The sequence below is a fragment of the Leptosomus discolor genome, chromosome 1 (assembly GCF_034619465.1).
Source record: "Leptosomus discolor isolate bLepDis1 chromosome 1, bLepDis1.hap2, whole genome shotgun sequence".
Taxonomy (NCBI): Eukaryota; Metazoa; Chordata; class Aves; order Leptosomiformes; family Leptosomidae; genus Leptosomus; species Leptosomus discolor.
This window is the reverse complement of record NC_141391.1, coordinates 161,789,970-161,807,666: the sequence shown is the minus strand read 5'-3', so window position 1 is coordinate 161,807,666 and position 17,697 is coordinate 161,789,970. Positions and strand designations below refer to the sequence as shown.

General features: G+C 57.9%; 3 protein-coding genes across 3 annotated transcripts; 1 reads left to right on the top strand and 2 right to left on the bottom strand.

Annotated features, from left to right (window-relative positions):
- The first annotated feature begins 788 nt into the window (after positions 1 to 788).
- On the top strand, positions 789 to 1,667 carry LOC147416338 (noggin-like). The gene has a single exon (XM_086468921.1). It carries the CDS (start codon positions 789 to 791, stop codon positions 1,557 to 1,559), a length of 771 nt encoding a protein of 256 aa, XP_086325047.1. The 3' UTR covers positions 1,560 to 1,667.
- Positions 1,668 to 4,384: 2,717 nt separating this feature from the next.
- GCAT (glycine C-acetyltransferase) lies at positions 4,385 to 10,311 on the bottom strand. The gene is made up of 9 exons (XM_086468910.1): positions 10,110 to 10,311; positions 9,878 to 10,008; positions 9,182 to 9,283; positions 8,514 to 8,660; positions 8,077 to 8,231; positions 6,206 to 6,288; positions 5,657 to 5,828; positions 5,112 to 5,233; positions 4,385 to 4,736 (listed from the first exon to the last, which is right to left on the bottom strand). The coding sequence occupies exons 1-9, from the start codon at positions 10,309 to 10,311 to the stop codon at positions 4,585 to 4,587; spliced, it is 1,266 nt and encodes a 421-aa protein (XP_086325036.1). The 3' UTR covers positions 4,385 to 4,584.
- A 1,514-nt stretch (positions 10,312 to 11,825) lies between these two features.
- Positions 11,826 to 12,710, bottom strand: H1-0 (H1.0 linker histone). The gene has a single exon (XM_009959268.2). The coding sequence runs from the start codon at positions 12,579 to 12,581 to the stop codon at positions 12,000 to 12,002; it is 582 nt and encodes a 193-aa protein (XP_009957570.2). The 5' UTR covers positions 12,582 to 12,710; the 3' UTR covers positions 11,826 to 11,999.
- Positions 12,711 to 17,697: the final 4,987 nt, after the last annotated feature.

Here is a 17,697-nt window from a genome sequence, read left to right as displayed (position 1 = left end):
GGGAATATGAATATTCTACCACGGTGAGCCTGGCCCATGCCCCATCCTTGGGATATGGGTCTAAACCCTCTGAGGCACGAACAATTAATTGCTATTACTAGCTGTTATTAACTAATTCTTAGTAAAGCATATTGACTCTCTCCCCCAAAGACTGACACAGAGAAGGAGGGGAAAGCAGGTTTTGGTTTCTGTCCAGCCCAGGTCTGCCCTCCATCAGCATTGCTGGGGCACTGCAGTGTGGGGAGGGAGGACAAACCGCAGAGGCCATCTCCAGAGGTTCAGCTCCGTCACAGCTGCCTGGGACAGCACGTGTGCCGGCTGATGTGCCGAGAGGCAACAGTGACGGACACAGACCTCCTGCCCTGCCGCCCTGCAGCTGCATCCACCCCCGCAACAGGACCTGTGCCCTGCGGACTTCCAGGTGCACTGAGGCTGAGCGTGGCTTAGTGGTCCTTTCCTGGTAAGACCCAAAGGCCACCAGCTCCCCTTCGCTGGGGAGGTCCTGGACACCTCTTCCAACGATGAAGCAGGATGCAGAGGAGGTGCCAGCCCCTTTTCCTCCGCAGCAGCCCCAACGCCCCTGTCAGCGGCAACCCTTGGCCTGGCAGGAGGGACAATGCGGCCTCTCCTCCCCGCCTGGAGGGAGTGAGGTGTCCCCGCCGGCTCGCTATCAGCTGCTGTAACCAGGGAAAAGGGGAAGGCCATGCCTCGGGATGCGGTGATAACCAGGGGGATGCGGCGAAACTCAAACCCGCAGCCCGGCACAGCCTGCCGCAGCGCTGCTTGCCATGGAGGGTCCGCACCGCGGCTGCCTCCTCCTCCTCCTCCTCCTCTGCCTGCTCCAGCCGCCGGGTACCCTGGGTTTGCCATCGCCTCCAGAGGAACCCCGGGAGCCACTGCCGTCGCCGTCTGGCACCGCTGACCTTACTGCCCACCTGCTGCGTGGCCGCCCCTCGGCCCCGGTGCGGCCTTACAGCCTCTCGCTCTCCCCCGAGGACTACCGCTACTCCCCCAAGCCCCGGCACCTGCGGCCCGGGCGGCTGCGGCGGCTGCTGGGCTCGGCCTTTGACCCCTTCTGGATGGCAACTGAGGAGCCCCGGGACCGCAATGGCAGCGTCCTTGAGGAGAACCTCGAGTCCGTGAGCCGGGACCTGGCGGAGGGCGCCGGGCGGTACCGCCGAAAGCTGTGGCGGGAGGCGGAGGGGCTGGAGGTGCCCACCTTGCTGCCCCCCGGCCCAGGGCTGCCCCCCGAGCTGCTGGTGGCCTTGGCCCACCGCCTGCGGCAGTGGCTGGTGGAGCGGGCTGCCTGCCGCCTCACCTCCGCCTGGGTAGACCTGGGACCCGTCTTCTGGCCCCGCTGGGTGCGCCACACCGCCTGCGAGACCGGCCCCCCCGGCTGCTCCTGGCCCCCCGGCATGACCTGCCGCCCCGCGCAGCTCACCCACATCAAGCTGCTGGCCTGGCACTGCTGGGCCCCCCAGCCACCCGGCCCCCAACACTGCGCCTGGCGGCAGATCCCCTACCCCGTCGTGACTGCCTGCAAGTGCTCCTGCCGCTGAGGGGGCTGCAGAGGGACCTCCTGGCAAATGTTGCAGCCAAATGGCCTGAAAAGGCAAGCGGCTGCCTGGACTCACCCTTGGGGCTGGGGAGCTGGGAAGATAATCCCCCAAACAGAGAAATAAACCTCCAGAAAGGAAGCAGGGTTCAGCTGTGGTCATTGCTGTTTCTTGCCGAAGTCCCCAGGTTGAGGGACGCGGCTGCTTTGCCCCTTGCCCACCAGCACGGGGAGGCATTGGTGCTAGTGGAGGCCCTTGTGCAGTGTTTATCTCCAGCAAGGGATGTGGGATGGGAAAATCATGGCACCCGACAGCAGGTTCAGACCCTGTTTAAATCAGCCCCAGCAGGCTCGGTCCAAGCTGGGCAGGTCTGTGGGCAGGGAGCAAGGGCAGAGGGTTGCTAGCGGGGAAGGGGTAGAGGGTGGTGGATCGCAGCTCAGGGTAGAAATGGTGGTGTGGACAGGGGCTGGAGTGTGTCAGTGGGAAGTGGGGCAGGTTTAGGACAGCAGTGAGGCAGCCTGGTGAGGGTGGAAGAAGTGGGGGGTGGGCAGGGACCCAGGGCTGGAAGCATCTATAGGGGTGGGTGTGTACGGAAACGGGATGGGAGAGGACAGTCTCCTACTTCAAGGGGATCCCTCATCTACCCCACATGGTGTAGAGGGTGACAGCTCGAGATCCAGGGAGAAGCCTGGCAGATCACCCTGCGGGGTCTGAGGTGGGTTGGCGAGCCCAGGGTGGGATCTGCACCCTTGAAAAATGATGTCTGCCTCTACATTCCACCCAGCAAAAAAATCCTCTACTTTCTGGGCTAAAAGCTGCAAAGAGCTGCAGATCAGACCTACGTCGGTAGGCCTTGAAGAAACAAAGAGCTGGAGGCTTTGCCTGGGAATGTAATATTAACATGGCGCCTGCAGTCAATGGGTGCTGCATTATTTATTTCCAGCATGCCATCATCTGACCCTCCTGCCTTCCCCAGGCTCTGGCACTCTCCATGCCATGCAAACCGCAGTCTGCTGCAGAGCTTGTCCTTGAAGCAGATAGAGAGGCAGACAGAGCGCGTGGGGTCAGCTGCTGAGGGGCTTGGGAGAGATGGAGGGGAGAGGGAGGTCAGGGCACTTAGTGAGGGGAGGAGGAGGAGGAGGAGGAGAAGGGGGAGCTCACGTGTGCACGAAAGAAGTGTGTGCATCACAGGGGAGGGAGGCTGCTGCTGTTCGTTCTTGCAGCTGAGCAGCGAGACATCTGTATGACTGTTCTGCCATTGAGGGGGACTTGAAAGCTGGAGCAGGGTTAAACTGCTTGGGTTGGCTGCCCTGAGCGGAGCAGAGGCATCAGCAGGGCTGCCTGTGGAAGCCCAGGGTAGAGGGGGAGGCCTGGGCTGGGGGACCAGGAGGAGGGAAGGAGAGGGGGAGCACCGTACAGGTGTGCAATGGAGGTGTGCAAGTAGTGGGGAGCAAGGGCGTGCACATGCATCGGGCTCAAAACAGCAGTGATTAGGAACTCAAACCCCCTGTACCAGAGCCCATCTGGCTGAAGCTTCATCTCTTCCAGATTGCAAGAGAGGCCTAAGCACAACCCCCTGCTGTTTCCACATTACATTCCTCATTCCCAAAATACTGTCTTGATAAGGGGGAAGGGTTTGCAGCACCGTGAGGGCCTGGCGCCACACAGAGGGAACTCCATATCACAGTTTATCAGCCAGCTGAGCTCAGGGCTCTGTGGAGACGGAAAATTAAATAAAAAACAGTACACATTTACACTACCAGTAGCTCTAACCATGTCTGGCAGTAGCCCTATAGAAAACGCATTTCTCCCTTGCCCTCTGCATCCCGTAAAGCCCTGCAACTCTCGATTAACTTCTGCATCCTTCTGCAGCTCCTCTGGTTCAAGTCAGACACGTTATCGCCCTGTAGCTCGCTCCCTGACTGCCTAACAGCAGGTAGCGTTTTCGGAGCAGGCCTTTGCTGACGTGACCCTGTGCTCTGGCACCCAAGCACAGCACACCCTTATTTTGGCTAGAGTCTGTCCCCGGCTGCAGGCAGCTGGTATTTGGTTCAGCACGTGGGCAGACAGCAGGACACAAGCGATTTCTCCGCTGGAGCAAAACCAACACAAACAAAGCAATCCTGAAAGATGCCCAGAACCCACTTGTTCCTGCTGGAGTGCTAAATCGCTACCCCAGCACAGCTTGGAGGAACAAATCCAGAGATCCCAGGCTGCTGTGTGTTCTCTGCTGTGCAAAAATTGCAGCTGATGGAGGGAAATTACAGGTTTCAGTCAGCTGCTCTGCCCCTGGCCTCAGCCCCAGGCAGATGCAGGCCCTCTCACCATGCTGCTGGCCACTGCTGCCTTGGCTTGCCCGCTGCCTGACAGCCTCTCTGGGCCGAGATGCAGCTCCTAGGGCAGGCTGGGGAGCACCACAGCAATGGGCAAAGACTTAAAGCCAGCCCTGGGGATGAAGCAAGCCTCACACTCAACACCTAGGAGTGGGAAGGGAAGAAAGGAGGACCGGAGCTTTGGCCAGCCTATGCCCTCTTTCCCAAACCAGCTGCTGGTGGCCCAGGTTGCCAAGGGCTTGGGAAATGCCCCTGCCTTGGTGGGGAACTACAGCAGGTAGGTCTGCTGGGGTGACACTGGTGGATTCGCAGAAGAGAAGGAGGAAGCAGGTGACCTTGGGCATACTAGCAACCATCAGCAGGAGAGAGTAGGAGTTGTGGCACTTCACTGCCTGGACTGAAGCTTCAAGGAACACACAGCAGTGTACAGTCACAGCAAGAGAGGATGGGGATGGGCTGCAGCTCCTGGATAAGAAAACAAGAGCTGGACAAATATCCGCTGCACTGCAGGACACCTTTAATGACACAAGAGCTGGTTGCTAGTGCTGCTGCTAGGATGCTGCAACAGCCACAGCCTCCCGCAGGCTGCGATGCCTTGAGGACCGGGCCTGCTGTCGGCAGCTCAATCATTTTCCCCTGGCACAGGCACTTGGTCGTGGGCAAGGAGGGCACTGGAGGAGGCGTTTGCTGGCCCCTCAAGGCAGTGCTCTGTGTTTCCGTCCCACCTCGGTGAAGGCTTCCACGCAGCGGTCGATATCCTCATCGCTGTGCACGGCCGAGATCTGGACCCGGATGCGGGCCTTTCCCTTGGGGACCACGGGGTAGCTGAAGCCAATGACATAAATGCCTGGGGAGGAAACGCAGGGTGAGTTGGAGCTGGCTGGGAGGGAGGGAGGCTGAAGTGGTAGTGGGTGATAGAACGGTTTTAAATCCTCCCTCCCCTCTTAATGAGGCTTCACAGTTTTCAAGTGGCATCTGTTCCTAAGCACTGAAATGAGGGTTAGGTCCAGCGATGCGGATGAAGCCCAGTATGGCAGGACAAGAAGGCTAATGGAGGTGAAGCCAGCAACATCGGAGGGGGACCATGAGAACATTTGCAGCTGGAGGGTATAGAAATAACATGCAGGAACATCCTCTGGAGGAAGGATGGTGGGGGCACCACCACTGTCTGTCCCTCCCCTCAAGGCATGTGTCTGCATCCAGAGCTCCCTCCCCAGCTCACCTCTGTTCAGCATGTCCTCAGCCATCACGGCAGCCAGCCGAGCGTCCCCGAGCATTACAGGACAGATTGGGTGGTCCTTCCCTGAGATGGTGAAGCCGGCTGCTGTCATCTTGCTTCTGAACCTGGTGAAGACAACAAGAGGATGAGTAAAACCTTGTCACCCTTGTCCTTGTGGACCATTGCCTGGCTTTCCCCTGGGAGCCCTGGCCACCGAGAGCTGGGTGTGGTTCTGCTCCACCTGCATCTCCTGTGCAGGGAAGGGATCTCTCTTTTTGGAGTGACCTTCTGCCACTTCCTGCTCCATGGGACTGCAGCTGCTTGAGAGGCAGATGTGTCCCAACATGCAAAGCACCCAGATGTGACACATCTACCTGCACCTCTGTCTGACACACAGAGGCACATCCTGTGGTCTCCCCTGAGCAACCCCTGGCCGTGACTTGCAAATTGCCTTCAGGGCTCTGACCAGGGGGTGAATGAACACACGTGGACAACTCACTCCTGACGAACCTCCCCTGCTGCTAGCCACCCCAATATGGCCTCCTCACCGTTGAGTCTTGGCAGCCATGGACTGTGCAATGGCATTGCTCTCCATGAGCAGGTCTAGGGCCTTGGAGGCACAGCCCACCACAGCGGGGGGCAGGCTGTTGGAGAAGAGGTACGGGCGGGAACGCTGGCGGAGCAAATCGATGAGGGGTTTGGGGCCAGTTGTGTATCCACCTGCAGATGAAGGACAGAGAAATGGACAAGGCACTCCAGGGTGACCTGTTCAGAGGGTGGCCCCTCAATAAAGCCAACCTGTCACCTACAGCAGGAATTTCAGTACAAACCAGGCCTAAAAAATCACAGCTGATGCCTTTTACCAAGTTTCCACCTTGATCCCAAAGGCAAATGCATGGGGAAGATGACAGCAGAAGGAGCACCTGGCAGGACCTCCCTTGATCCTGCAGCAGGGTCCCAAACTGAGCCACATGCCACCAGTAGAAGAGGACAACATGCACTTGTTGTTCTATCATTAGGCAGAAGGAGGAAACATCAAAGCGATGCTGTGGAGTTCTTTAGGGCATGGAGGGCCTTGGACAGGAAAATGCCTTCACCTGCAGCTCCTCCAAGAGCTTTTCCCAGGGTGGAGTTGATGATGGTGACTTTGTCCATCACTCCCAGGAGCTCATCCGTACCCCTGTAAAAAAAGGAATGTCACATCATCAGCTGTGCCAGCGTGCACCAGGGGAGCTGCTCTACACCTGATGCTTCAAGGGAAACAAAGCGCCACCAGCCAGGTCTCCAGTGTCCCCCCTTCTGGTACAGGCAGAACAACCCCCTGGGGTAGTTCGACCCAAGTGTTGACCTTCCCTTCTCCTGCAGAAAGGCTAAGCTGGGATCTCCCTAGGTAAAAGCATGGGTTCTTCATCCCTTACAGATAGGAGAGTGCTCAAACTTCCCGCACAGAAGTTTTAACAGTCCGAAGAGAGCACTAGCCATTGATGTAGGTCTTGCACACGCCTCTGACATGCCACACCGTTGGCCTACACCAGGGAAAAAACAGTTGCCTGGCTAGAGCAGCTGATGTCCTCTGAGGTGGGCTGTGCACGTCACTGATGTGCTGCCCCAAACGCACACAGGCCTAAAGCACCCAGGTTGAGTTCTACCCTAGTGGAACTAACTGGACGTGGCAAATGTGCTCTGCAGCTTTGCGTCCTACAGCCCAAAAAGGAGCATGGCCACCCAGCTGTTCACTCTCCTGAAATGCAGTGATGGAGACAACAACATCAGGTTCACACTGAAACTAGCACAACTCATGAAGCACTCGGTAATCGTTCCCTCTTCCTCAAGCCGCTGTGCACTTACGCACCTCAGTGCAGTCAAACAGTTGTTTTTGCAGCTGGTGGGACCACAGAGCCCACTGGGACAGAACGACAAGGTCTACCTCAACTCACAGGATGGCTACCATGCCCCAAGGAAGGAAGATTACAAGACAAGCAGACCATCCTATGATTTCTCCTTATGAAGAATTAAATTTGACAAAGCTCAGTACAGCTACAGGGTCTGGAATATATTAGAGCTCAGCACGACCACGTCTCTTGTCAGTGACAAAGTGCCACCAGGAATGGCCTCCATTCTCTTAAAAGATGTCTCTTGCACCATCATTTTGATCCAGGATGAAACGTTTGCCATGGCCTTGGTGAGAAAACGAGGCAAGTTTTCTTGCTTAGTTCTCACTTCTCACCCATTTCACAGCTTGATGTGGACTTGCCAGCTTCCCACATGAGATCTCTCTAGAAAGGAGGGAGCTGGAAGGGAGCTCTTCATAGAGCAACTTTTGGCTTTTTCAGAGATGGCTTTCTCCTCAACATCTCCAGCATTATTCCTCTGAGGAGGGACCCATTGCTCGTTCTTAGAGGTCTTGCCTCACACAGGTCTCTGCCTTCCAGTAGAGAACAGGAAGGGCCATGCAACAGAATGCTTGGCACTTGTGTGCCTGAATAAAACAAGCACGTGAAGCGTCTCTTCTCGGCAAACACCTGCAGCAAGTGCACTGCTTGGCACCTGGAGGATTTCCAGGGGACGGAGGGAAAAGCTGCCCTGAGGGAATCAATCTGTGCAAGCTAACTCCACAAAACCCCCAAGGCCCAAGCATTTGAAAGTGATAGCTGAGAGGAGGAGGATTCAGAAATCGGGAAGTCCAACTGCTTGCCAGAAGAGGCAGATGAGAGGGTCACACCATCCCTTACACACAGAGAAGTGGCTGTCATGTTTGGATGGGTCAGTGCTAAAGTACCTCCCTTCAATCCCCTCAGGTGCCCCAAAAGGGATATATTATCAGGAGGCAGAGGTGGGGTGCGAAGCCTTCAAGAAACGGTGGTTCCAGGAGTCCCCCCACAAAAACACATTAGCCATCACCACCTTTGGCCTCGCCTGAGAGGTAAATGGGGTCGAGGGGAGAAACAGGGGTAAAACAGCCCCTTACCGGCCATTGGGTCCCAGGAAGCCTGTGGCGTGGCATTCATCAATGAAGACCAGGGCATCATACTTCTGGGCCAGCTGGCAGATCTCCCTCAGGGGTGCGATGTCACCATCCATGGAGAAGGCACCGTCGGTGGCCACCAGCCGCAGACGATGTTTCTGTGGGAGGAAGAGCGTCAGGAAGATGTCACCCTGAGGAGAGGGGCTGGTGAAGGAGACCAGGACATAGTCCAACTTCTGTAGTGAGTGGATACATCTAACCGAGACGGGGTGTTTGCACTGCAACCAGCTGCTTCCCCACCTTGCCTATCCATGCCTGCTGGCAAAACCGATGCTACAGCATAGGCAAAGGCAGAGCTCACCCTTCGGGGCTGGTCACCACGCAGAGGCAGCACAGTTAAGCGAGCACGCTCACGTTGGGGCAGGAGCAGACCTCTGTACCTGTGCGTCCTGCAGCTTGGCCTCCAGGTCCTGCATGTCCATGTGCTTGTAGCGGTACTTGTTAGCCTTGCACAGGCGGATCCCGTCGATGATGGAGGCATGGTTGAGCTCATCCGACAGCACTGCATCCTCTGGGGTCAGCAAGGCCTGGCAAAGCCATACAGAAAGGATCTTCCTTTGCTCCAGGGCACCACCTCACGGAGATCTTCCAGCCTCTCTCAGTGCAGCAGACAAGGCTGCATTTGATGGCAGCTGCCACGTCTCTTCTGGCACTGCTAAACTTTCCACTTTCTTTCCCAGCCACCTAATCCCACAATTTCCTTAGGCCAGGCTCTTGTCTGTGGCTTCTGAGCTCAAAACCTCCCTCCCCTTCCACAGCAAGCCTGCACAATCACCCCTTCCCCTCACCTACGCTTCAAGGGGGAGTACAGACCTCCCAGGAAATGGGAGCCCTCCCCAAAACCTGGAGCTGGCTGCAGAAGCGGGAGGTCAGGGCTGATTAAACAGCGCCGCACGGCTCCCCCAGTCCACGTGAACCAAGTCAGGGTTCTCCACCACCAGTCACCAGCACCTTCTCTGCGGCTCACATCAGAGCCTCTGGAAGGCACAGCAGGCACGTCGCCATCACCTCCCTCCCCCAAGCACAACACAAGGAAAGCCCTACGAACCTCAAAGATACCAGCGTTGGCATCAAAGCAGCTGGCGTAGAGAATGGCGTCTTCCCGCTGGTGGAAACGTGCGATCTTCTCCTCCAGGTCCTTGTGTATGCTCTGAAGAGAAGAGAGGAGCCAGCGTCACCGGTGGAGCAGCACAAGTCCTCGCTTGCCCACTGCTGTTAAACACTGACTGCAAGGGGTGGGAACAGCCGGGTTTTACCCAGAAAAGGTGTACTTGCGTGGGAGAAGTTAGTTGTGTTCAGAGAGAGTTTGCAAACGCAGACCTAAAACGCTGTTATGGGTTTGGATGCCAAAAGCGCAGCGGGGAGACTCCAACTACCCACCCACAGTGGGGAGCAGCTCCGAGTTTTCTCTGCACGTCACCAGCTAGGGGGCTGAAAGGACTCCAGCGGGGATAAACCGGCATGAGTTTGACAGAGCCATTTCAAGTCAGACTCACGGTAATTTTGACCCTTAAGAGAGCCAAAAAAAGACATTCATTTCCTGAAGTCAGAGGGCTGTTTCGTTTCTTTGCTCTCTGAGGGGTTGTAAGGGTTTAAGTTGGCATATTTCCAGATCCTTGGCTAGCAGGGACTGGGCAGGTGTTTTCTCCACCCGGCCACATGTACACATGCAAGTGCTGAGAGGGGTGTCTGAGCAGAACCCCTGAGAAAGGCCACCCTGGAGCAGGGGATGTTGCCCTGGTACCTGGGTACCGCAGATGAAGCGGACGGAGCTGAGCCCAGCACCGAACTTCTCGAGGGCCTCCACAGCAGCACGGATCACCTCAGGGTGGCTGGAGAGCCCCAGGTAGTTATTGGCACAGAAGTTGAGGATCCCTGCGGGAAGAGACAGAGAGATAGAGAAAAGCACGGGTGTCGCACCGGGGAGGGAGGGGGGGAAAGAGATCGAAAGCCCTCCCCCACCACCCGGTACGCACCGGCTCCACCGCCGGCCAAGCGGAGGTGGGGACCTTGACGGGAAGAGATGATTCGTTCGCTTTTCCAAGTGCCGGCGCCTCGGATGGCCTCCAACTCGCTCTCCAGGCGCCGCCGGAGCTCAACCGCCGCCGCTCCCGAAGCGGCCCGGGGGGTCCCGGCCCCGCCGCTCCGCAGTACCCGAACCGCCGCGCCGCGCCACATCCCGCTGACCCCGCCCCGCCCACCGCCGGCCACGGGGCGTGGCCCCCGCGCACCAATTGGTGCGCGGGGGCCACGCCCCGTGGCCGGCGGTGGGCGGGGCGGCAACGTAGCTCCGCCCCCTCCCCACCCCTGTAGCTTGAAAGGCGCCTGGCACCTTCCCTAGACCTGTTTATTTGGGGCGGGGTGGGGGGGGGGGAGGCGGCTCTGTCCCAAGGGGTTTAGGCACCTCAAAAAACAGGTGATTTGGGATCCCTGGAGTCTGAGGGATTTGGAGGAACCCTATCCGTGGGATTCAGGAAGGGGGGGGGGGGGGTTGGGGCGGGCCAAGGGGTTTTGGAGCAAGGGGGCCATGACAGACCTTGAGGATCAACAAGGCCAGGGGCGTTAAGTGACCCCACAACTGCACAATTTGGGATCCTCGATGGATAAAAGGCTCAGGTGCCTTCGGCCAAGTGATTTAGGATCATCAGGCCAATGGATCTGGGAGCTACCACCAGGGAAGGTGAAGACCCTGGAACCAATAGATTTAGGCACAGCAAGCCCAAGAGGATTGGGCACCCACAGCCCCTGGGATTTCGGAGCTCCTGGCCCAGGTGGTTGAGGATCCTGACGTTCAAGGGGTTTAGACGTCTCTAGCCAAGGGGGATCAGGCACCTCCTGCCCAAGGCTGTCAGACCCTGCTGAGCAGCAGAGCTGGCCCGCAGGCTCCCTGCCAGCCCCCGCTGTCAGGACTGCCCAGCCCTGCCCACGGAGGGCCTCTGGCAGGGGCCAGGCAGGCTCTGGAGCTGGGCCAGCCCCAATGGGCACAAAGCCAGAACCCTGGGGGGACAGCGGGGCTGTGCCCAGCAGTCCTGCCTCACCCTGCCCTGGCTGCCCACCCCAGCCTACCTGCGGAGCTGCCCACTGTCATGCTCAGGCCATTTCCCACCCCAGGGAGAAAAGCAAAGCTGCTCATAGCCGTGTTCGTCCTTTCTCCGTGTGGATCAAACCCTTACCACTTGCTGGACACCTCCAACTTCTTGAAAGCAAATATGGACAGACCCTGGCCCCGCTCCACCTCCTCTGTCCTGTCCCTGCCACCACCCAGCTGTGCCCTGGCAGCTCTGCAGGCAGCTGGGCAGCCCCATCGCCTGCCCAGCTGGGTGGTTATCTCCAGCACCACACGGACCTCGCACCCAACAGCCCAGCACCACTCGCCTCTGCCCCATGGTTGGGACCTGGGGTGGTGGAGGAGGGAAGAGGGAGCCCCCTTTCCTCCTCCTGGGAGGATGTGGCTCTTGCAGCCGTGTGTTCCCGCTTCCCCTCCAACAGAGACAGAGTCTTTGCCCGGCCCCAGCAAACACACAACCCCCCGGGAGCTGGGGCAGGATCAGGAACTGAAATCCTGTACAGCCTCGACAGATACACACAGTCACCATCACTCCCAGCACTCCAGCAGCCCAGTGTCAAAACCAACCATCAGACACACAAAATTTCCGAAACGCCAAAATAAAAACCCAGACCAGACTTAAAAATGGGTACTCTCCTTGACAAAGGTGTTCCTTTATGTTTCATCAACTGCCATGTTCCAGCTTTTTCCAGAGAGGGATAGATCAATTCTTTATAAATGCAATAGGAAGGGGTAAAGATGAAGGCAAAAGCTATTCACAGAAACCGATGGGGAGAGTACCGAAACGCCTCTAGGCTTCTCACTTCTTGGGTGATTTCCGGGCGCTGGACTTGGCTTTGAGTCTTGGCCGCTTTGCCTTCTTGGTCTTGGACGCCCTCAGTGACCTGGCCTTAACAGTCTTTGTCTTCCTGGCCTTCTTGGGGCTGGCTCTCAACTTCCTGGCTTTCCTGGCTTTCCTGGCAGAGGATTTGGGCTTCTTTGGTGATTTGGCTTTCCTGGGCCTAGCCGCTTTGCGGGGAGACCTGGATCTCCTGGCTGCCGCCTTCCTCTTCCTGGCCGGGGACTTCTTCACCTTGATGGCCGCCTTGGCCAGGCGGAAAGAGCCGGAGGCGCCGACCCCTTTGGTCTGCTTGAGGATGCCAGCGGCGAGCAGGCGCCGAATGGAGAGCTTGATCTGGATGTCCGCGTTCTGGCCCACATGGTAGTGGCTCTTCACGTACTTCTGGATGGCCTGGCGGGAGGAGCCGCTGCGGCTCTTCTCAGCCCGGATGGCCGCCACGATCATGTCCGAGTAGGTGGGGTGGGCGGCTGGCCGCCGCGCCGCCCTGGCCCGCTTGGGCTTGGCGGCCACGGTCAGGGCAGGGACCGGGCTCCCGGTCATCGTTAGCACTTCGCCTTGTGACGTCCCGCTGAGCCCCTGAGGGCGGGAAGGTTGGCTGGCCTGGCCCGGCCCGGCCCGGCACCCCCGCCCCTGGGCGGGGAGAGGCTGGGAAAGGAGCGGTGGGCGAGAACCGCAGCGCAGCGCAGCCGGAGCCGTCACCGCTCCCTCTGCGGCTATACCCGCCGCAGGCTCCTTTTTAAAGGCGCGGGCCGGACCGAAGGGAGAACTGCCCTGCGCGCGCGCACGTCACCCGCCCAACCGCCGCCGGTGTCCCCGTGCGTCCCCCGCCACGCCCCGGCTCGAACCGGACCAGACCGGCCCGCCGGGCGGGGGGCGCGAGGGACACGGGGCAGAGACACTGGGGGACAAGGAAGAGCACCCGGAGGGGACGTGGTGGGGGGGACAGTGGGGGACACAGGGAAGGACATGGCAGGGACACTTGGAGCAACATCGAGACACCTGGAGGGACCCTTAGGGGAGGATGCTGGGGGTCAGGGAGGGACATTTCGGTGGGACTCAAGGCGTGACACAGGGAGAAACATTGGGGGACAAGAAGGGACCCTAGAGGAGACACCGGGGGGGGGGGGGGAGGGGGGCACCAAGGAGAAAAGGGGGAGCACTGGGCTCCAAATAGGCTCAGAAGCAGTGCCCCACAGCCCAGTGCCTCTGCCCCACTCCTCTGCCCTCTTTGCCCCCCACCAGGTGCTTTGGGGTCATGAGCTCAGCCCTTGCATGTGTGTGGTGGGGGTCACAAATAACAGGTTGTCCCCTTATTTGGGGGGACACATGCAACTCTTTGTGAGGGGACAGAGCAGGGACATGTAGCGGTGACGACTGGCCGTCCTTTCCCAGCCGGGTGAGTGGTCAGCTGTTCCTGGGAGATTAAACGTAGCTGCTATCATCATCTTGCCCGTAGGATTTAGATGATGATTTCCCCCTTATTTCTTAAAAACACGTGGGTGCAGCCGCCTGGAGCCCACCGACACGCCGTGCGGTGCTCGGAGGTGAAGCCGGGCGCCTCCAAACCCCCAGCGCTTCAGCAGGACATTAAAATACACAGCGAGCGCCCATCTGTAACCTCGATGTGCCCTGGATGCCCAGGGGCGTGAAAACCACTGACCAGGGGCAAACAAAAGTATACATAAAATAGAGTTATAGCCACAAATAGATACCAATATAGACATAGAAATAATAGACATGGAAATAACAGAAACAGAAATATCCTTGACCCACACACGCACTATGTGAGGGTGCAGTGGCGTACCCCTGTCCCAAGAGGAGGCACTCAGCCCCCTGATCCTTTCCTGCTGGTGTAAGGGCTGCTGGGGTCATCCCCTTGTCCCTCCCTCCCTGGTGCTGCTCTTTCATGTGCCTTGCTTCATTTGGGGAGCGGGACAAGCTCATGGCACCTGCAAACCATCTGATTTTATTAACAGCAAAGAGCTCCTAACTGTAACCACCCTCCCCCATACCCTGGGTTGTTGGTTTTTTTTGCTTAAGACCTGATCAATACATTGCTTTCCATCCCATACGGGGCACATGGCCAGCGAGCTCTGGTGGCCTCTGTGCAACACTTTGGCTGGCTGAAGGAGCGCTCATTTTTCCTAGCCGGGAATAAACCGCCGTCGCTGGCTGCCTGCACGTAGGCAACCCAGGCGTGTGCAGATAAGGCACCATCTGCTTTTATTTGCATCCAAGTTTTTAACCGTCAGAAGTGGCTCTGAGGGTAGATGAGGAGGGGGTTGTGTGTAAGCACCGGCCTGAGCCCCCGGGGTTGGCACAGCACCACAGGCTGACCACAGAGCCTCCAGCCTTAAAAACGAGGCAGCCATTATCAGGGCAGTTCAGTGATGGGGAGGCAAGGCAGCATGGGGCGGGGGAGAGGCAGAAAGGGAGGAAGGAAGATGTTTTCCTACCTTTTAGCCAGCTGAAAATTAGGGTTCTAAGCTCAGCCGGTCACCTGTGCAGCTCCTGCAGCTGAGTGGGGCAGCTCAGCCTCCCCTGGTGGGTGCTGCTGCTGGTGGGCAAAGACTTTCTTCCCTATACATGGGGATTCCAACCCTTTCATCTGGACTAGCTCCCTAATTTTTATCTAGTCAAAAAAGAGGGGGAAGATCCTGTGGCCCCAAGCGACTCGGTGGAGGGCAGGCGTACCGCTGGTCACAGCTCATCACGCTGCTGCTGGCCTTGTGCGTGTGGGGGGAATCCCAGTCAAGGTAACCCCTAAGCACCCCACTTGATACTGGAAAGCACCCCTCGAACTGTGCACAGTTATACCGATACAGCCTTAACATGAGCTGACCGGGATCGAGAGGGGTTTTCCAGCTGGGCTAGAGGTGGGATGCAGATGCTGCAGGGCAAGCAAGCCCCGCTACCTCTGGGAAGTGGGGTCCAGTGCTGAGAGCACCCCACTGCAGGCAGCATGGGGGAGCTCATCCAGAAGGAAAAATTACTCCCATGGGCCACCCTGTCTCCTGTGCACGGCTCAGGCTTGTGCCTGTATTTTTGGCAACAGAAACCTGCCACCATGCCCAGGGTGGGGTGGATTACCACCGCACCCCCTTTTCTTCTTGAGGAGAGCGACCCAACTGCTCCAAGCCTCCCATGCCTCCCGTTTCTGGCATTAGTCAGCTGAGGCTGGGAAATCCTGCTCCTCCAATGAGCCCCAGAGTACAGAGCCTGGCAGAGGAATCCTCTCTGTAATCCCATTTATCTTCCCCTCCCTCCCTGCACAGCGTTCAACCGGACCCCATGGGGATTTATGCACTTCCAGCTGCAGATTTTGTCTTAAATGGTCAAACTTCATCCATCGTGGACGTGCTACGGATCCACCAGGTAACAGCCCCTGCCTTGTAGGGGCAGGACGGCTGCTCATTGGCATCTGAGCACACCGGGGCACTTCTGGCAACTAGTGCCAGTGACAACATTTTGTTTTCCCCAGCTTCCATTTTCAAAGAGCTCAAAACCCCAAGCAGTGGGACGGGGCCTTACTGGTACTCAGACTCAAATGCTTCAGTGCTTTTTTTAGTGGTGAAACAGGGAAATTGGCTGGTTTTTCCAGCCATGCTTATCAGAGCTTGAGCCCCGAGCCCCCGGCATGCAAGACAGTGTGGTCAGCCTGGCACAGGGCCACTCAGCCCAGCCACTGCTAATGGCAGACTGGGCTTTAACGATGCCAATAAATGGTGAAGGCGTATTGCCTCTGGCTGCTGGACCAATTGCCACTGTTTTAAAAAAAATTACGAGCTGGTTTCTAAGGGCAAGCTCCTCATGTGAGCTGGGATGCTGGCTCTCATTCAACTGGGGTGCCGCATGGCTGCTGGTTCTCCCTGCACTCTAGGCTGGGCTATCTCTTGCAGCCAGAACCCAGCTTCAAGTGCGGGGATGGGGTACAGGCATCGCTTTGGGATGCTTTTGGGGCTTTGTGAGGTGCAGCAGAGACTCCGGCCATCGTGCTTTTCACCCACGGGCATTTTGGCTGCCTCTTCTCCCCACCGCTCTACCCCCCCCCTGCCCCCCACCAGCTCTTCTGCACCCAGGAGATAGCAATGCAAAGACGACAGGGCAAGCGTATCGCCCCGCCACAGGCAAGATGGGGGCCGCCTGATTAACACTGCGTGGGTTTGGGAGGCAGCAGTCTCCCGTCACCCTGGGATGATGGGATGCTCCTACCCGGCCGGTGGCTGATCTGCAGCTGCAGAGCCTCAAGGAGGGGGGGCTCGACCGCCTGTCAGGCACCCACACATTTCGTTCGTGCTTATGCGACATGTTTATCGGGGGCAGCAGCTCTGGTTCAGGAAGGGGAAAAAAAAACCCACCACACCAACAAACCAACCCAAACAAACACAAGATACCAAATTCCTCGGAGAAGGGGCTGGTGAGCTGCACGCAGTTCACCCCTTGCTCACCTTCTGCTTGCCTGCTTCCAGTGCCCCACTTCTGGGGGTTTCCTCCCTCAGGAGTAGGTGTGACCATGCAGACTGTTATTTCAGTGTTTTTTTTTTTTCCTAAAACCCAGGCAGGCACCCCCCAGCCTGTGATGCTGTGCACTGAACTCCACTTTTTTTTCCTCCTTTCTTGGTCCCTACAAATCCGCCACGGCAAGACCTTCCCCTGCAGCAGTTGCCCTGAGATACTCTTACCTTCCCATCTCTGGGCCCTGGCGTGCCAAATGCTCCTCCCGTCCCAAACTCCACGGTAACTGCCACGTCCTGGTGGGAGGTGGAGGGGAAAAGCCTTGACCTTGGGCAGCACAGGGACAGGAGGGTTTCTAGTCTGGAGGCAGGAGGCCAAGCCCTGAGGCAAGTCTGCATGGGTGGGACAGGGAGCCAGCTGCTGAGCTCAGCACCCAGCTCTTACACCATCCACCGGGTTGCCCAAGGGCATCACACGCTCGGACATCACACACCACAACGAAAGCCTGCAACCCAGTTTGACCAGAATTTGTGACTTAGGAAGCAGCTTGCCTTACCTAGGGAAAGCAGTTGCCACAGCTGTGCCCATGGAGGACTGGGTCTGCATTTGCCTGTGCTCCCTTGCCCCAGGGGCCACCAGGGCAAGGTTATCACAGGCTGAGAAAAGGCGGGCTGCCCTAACTCTCTTCACTACAGCTGTCACCACATCCTTACACCCCGCTCCCATTCCCACATCTCACAGTACTCCAGCCTCCCAGCTGACACATCTGCCACCTCCATCCGAGGTCCTCCTTGAGCCCTTTGCCTTCCTCTCTTCAGACGGTGCCTCCAGCCTCAGCACGAGCCCACGATTAGGGCTCTTCCATAATTGCCAGCAGCCTCTCTGCAGAGCAACAGCTCACGTTTACAGTGGGATGGGGCTGAACAAGGAGCAGTCACCCCCAGGTCCTCCATCCTGCCATAAAAGCACTGTGCTTCATCTAAAAACAGGAGGAGGAAAGCATTTGAGATCCCTCTAATCTCCCCCAGGATCTATAAATACTGTTTACCCTGCCACTAATTCGCAGTGCCATCTGCCCCCCCAACACTGGATATCCTAATGCAGCCCAGGTTCAGCTCTTCCTCTGTGGGGCTGAGGGTCCAAGTGGGATTTTTGGAGCAGTGTGGTGAAGCAGATGCTTTCCCTCCCAAACCCAAAGGTG

Bases quoted from the DNA above. Each gene is read 5' to 3' on its own strand.
- LOC147416338 (XM_086468921.1), top strand. From the start codon at position 789: ATGGAGGGTCCGCACCGCGGCTGCCTCCTCCTCCTCCTCCTCCTCTGC.
- GCAT (XM_086468910.1), bottom strand. From the start codon at position 10,311: ATGTGGCGCGGCGCGGCGGTTCGGGTACTGCGGAGCGGCGGGGCCGGG. The intron at 8,661-9,181 runs GTTCGTAGGGCT...TGGCTTTGCCAG, and splicing joins CCAACGCTGGTATCTTTGAG to GCCTTGCTGACCCCAGAGGA. The intron at 5,829-6,205 runs GTGAAGGCATTT...CTTCATCTGCAG, and splicing joins AGCTCTTGGAGGAGCTGCAG to GTGGATACACAACTGGCCCC.
- H1-0 (XM_009959268.2), bottom strand. From the start codon at position 12,581: ATGACCGGGAGCCCGGTCCCTGCCCTGACCGTGGCCGCCAAGCCCAAG.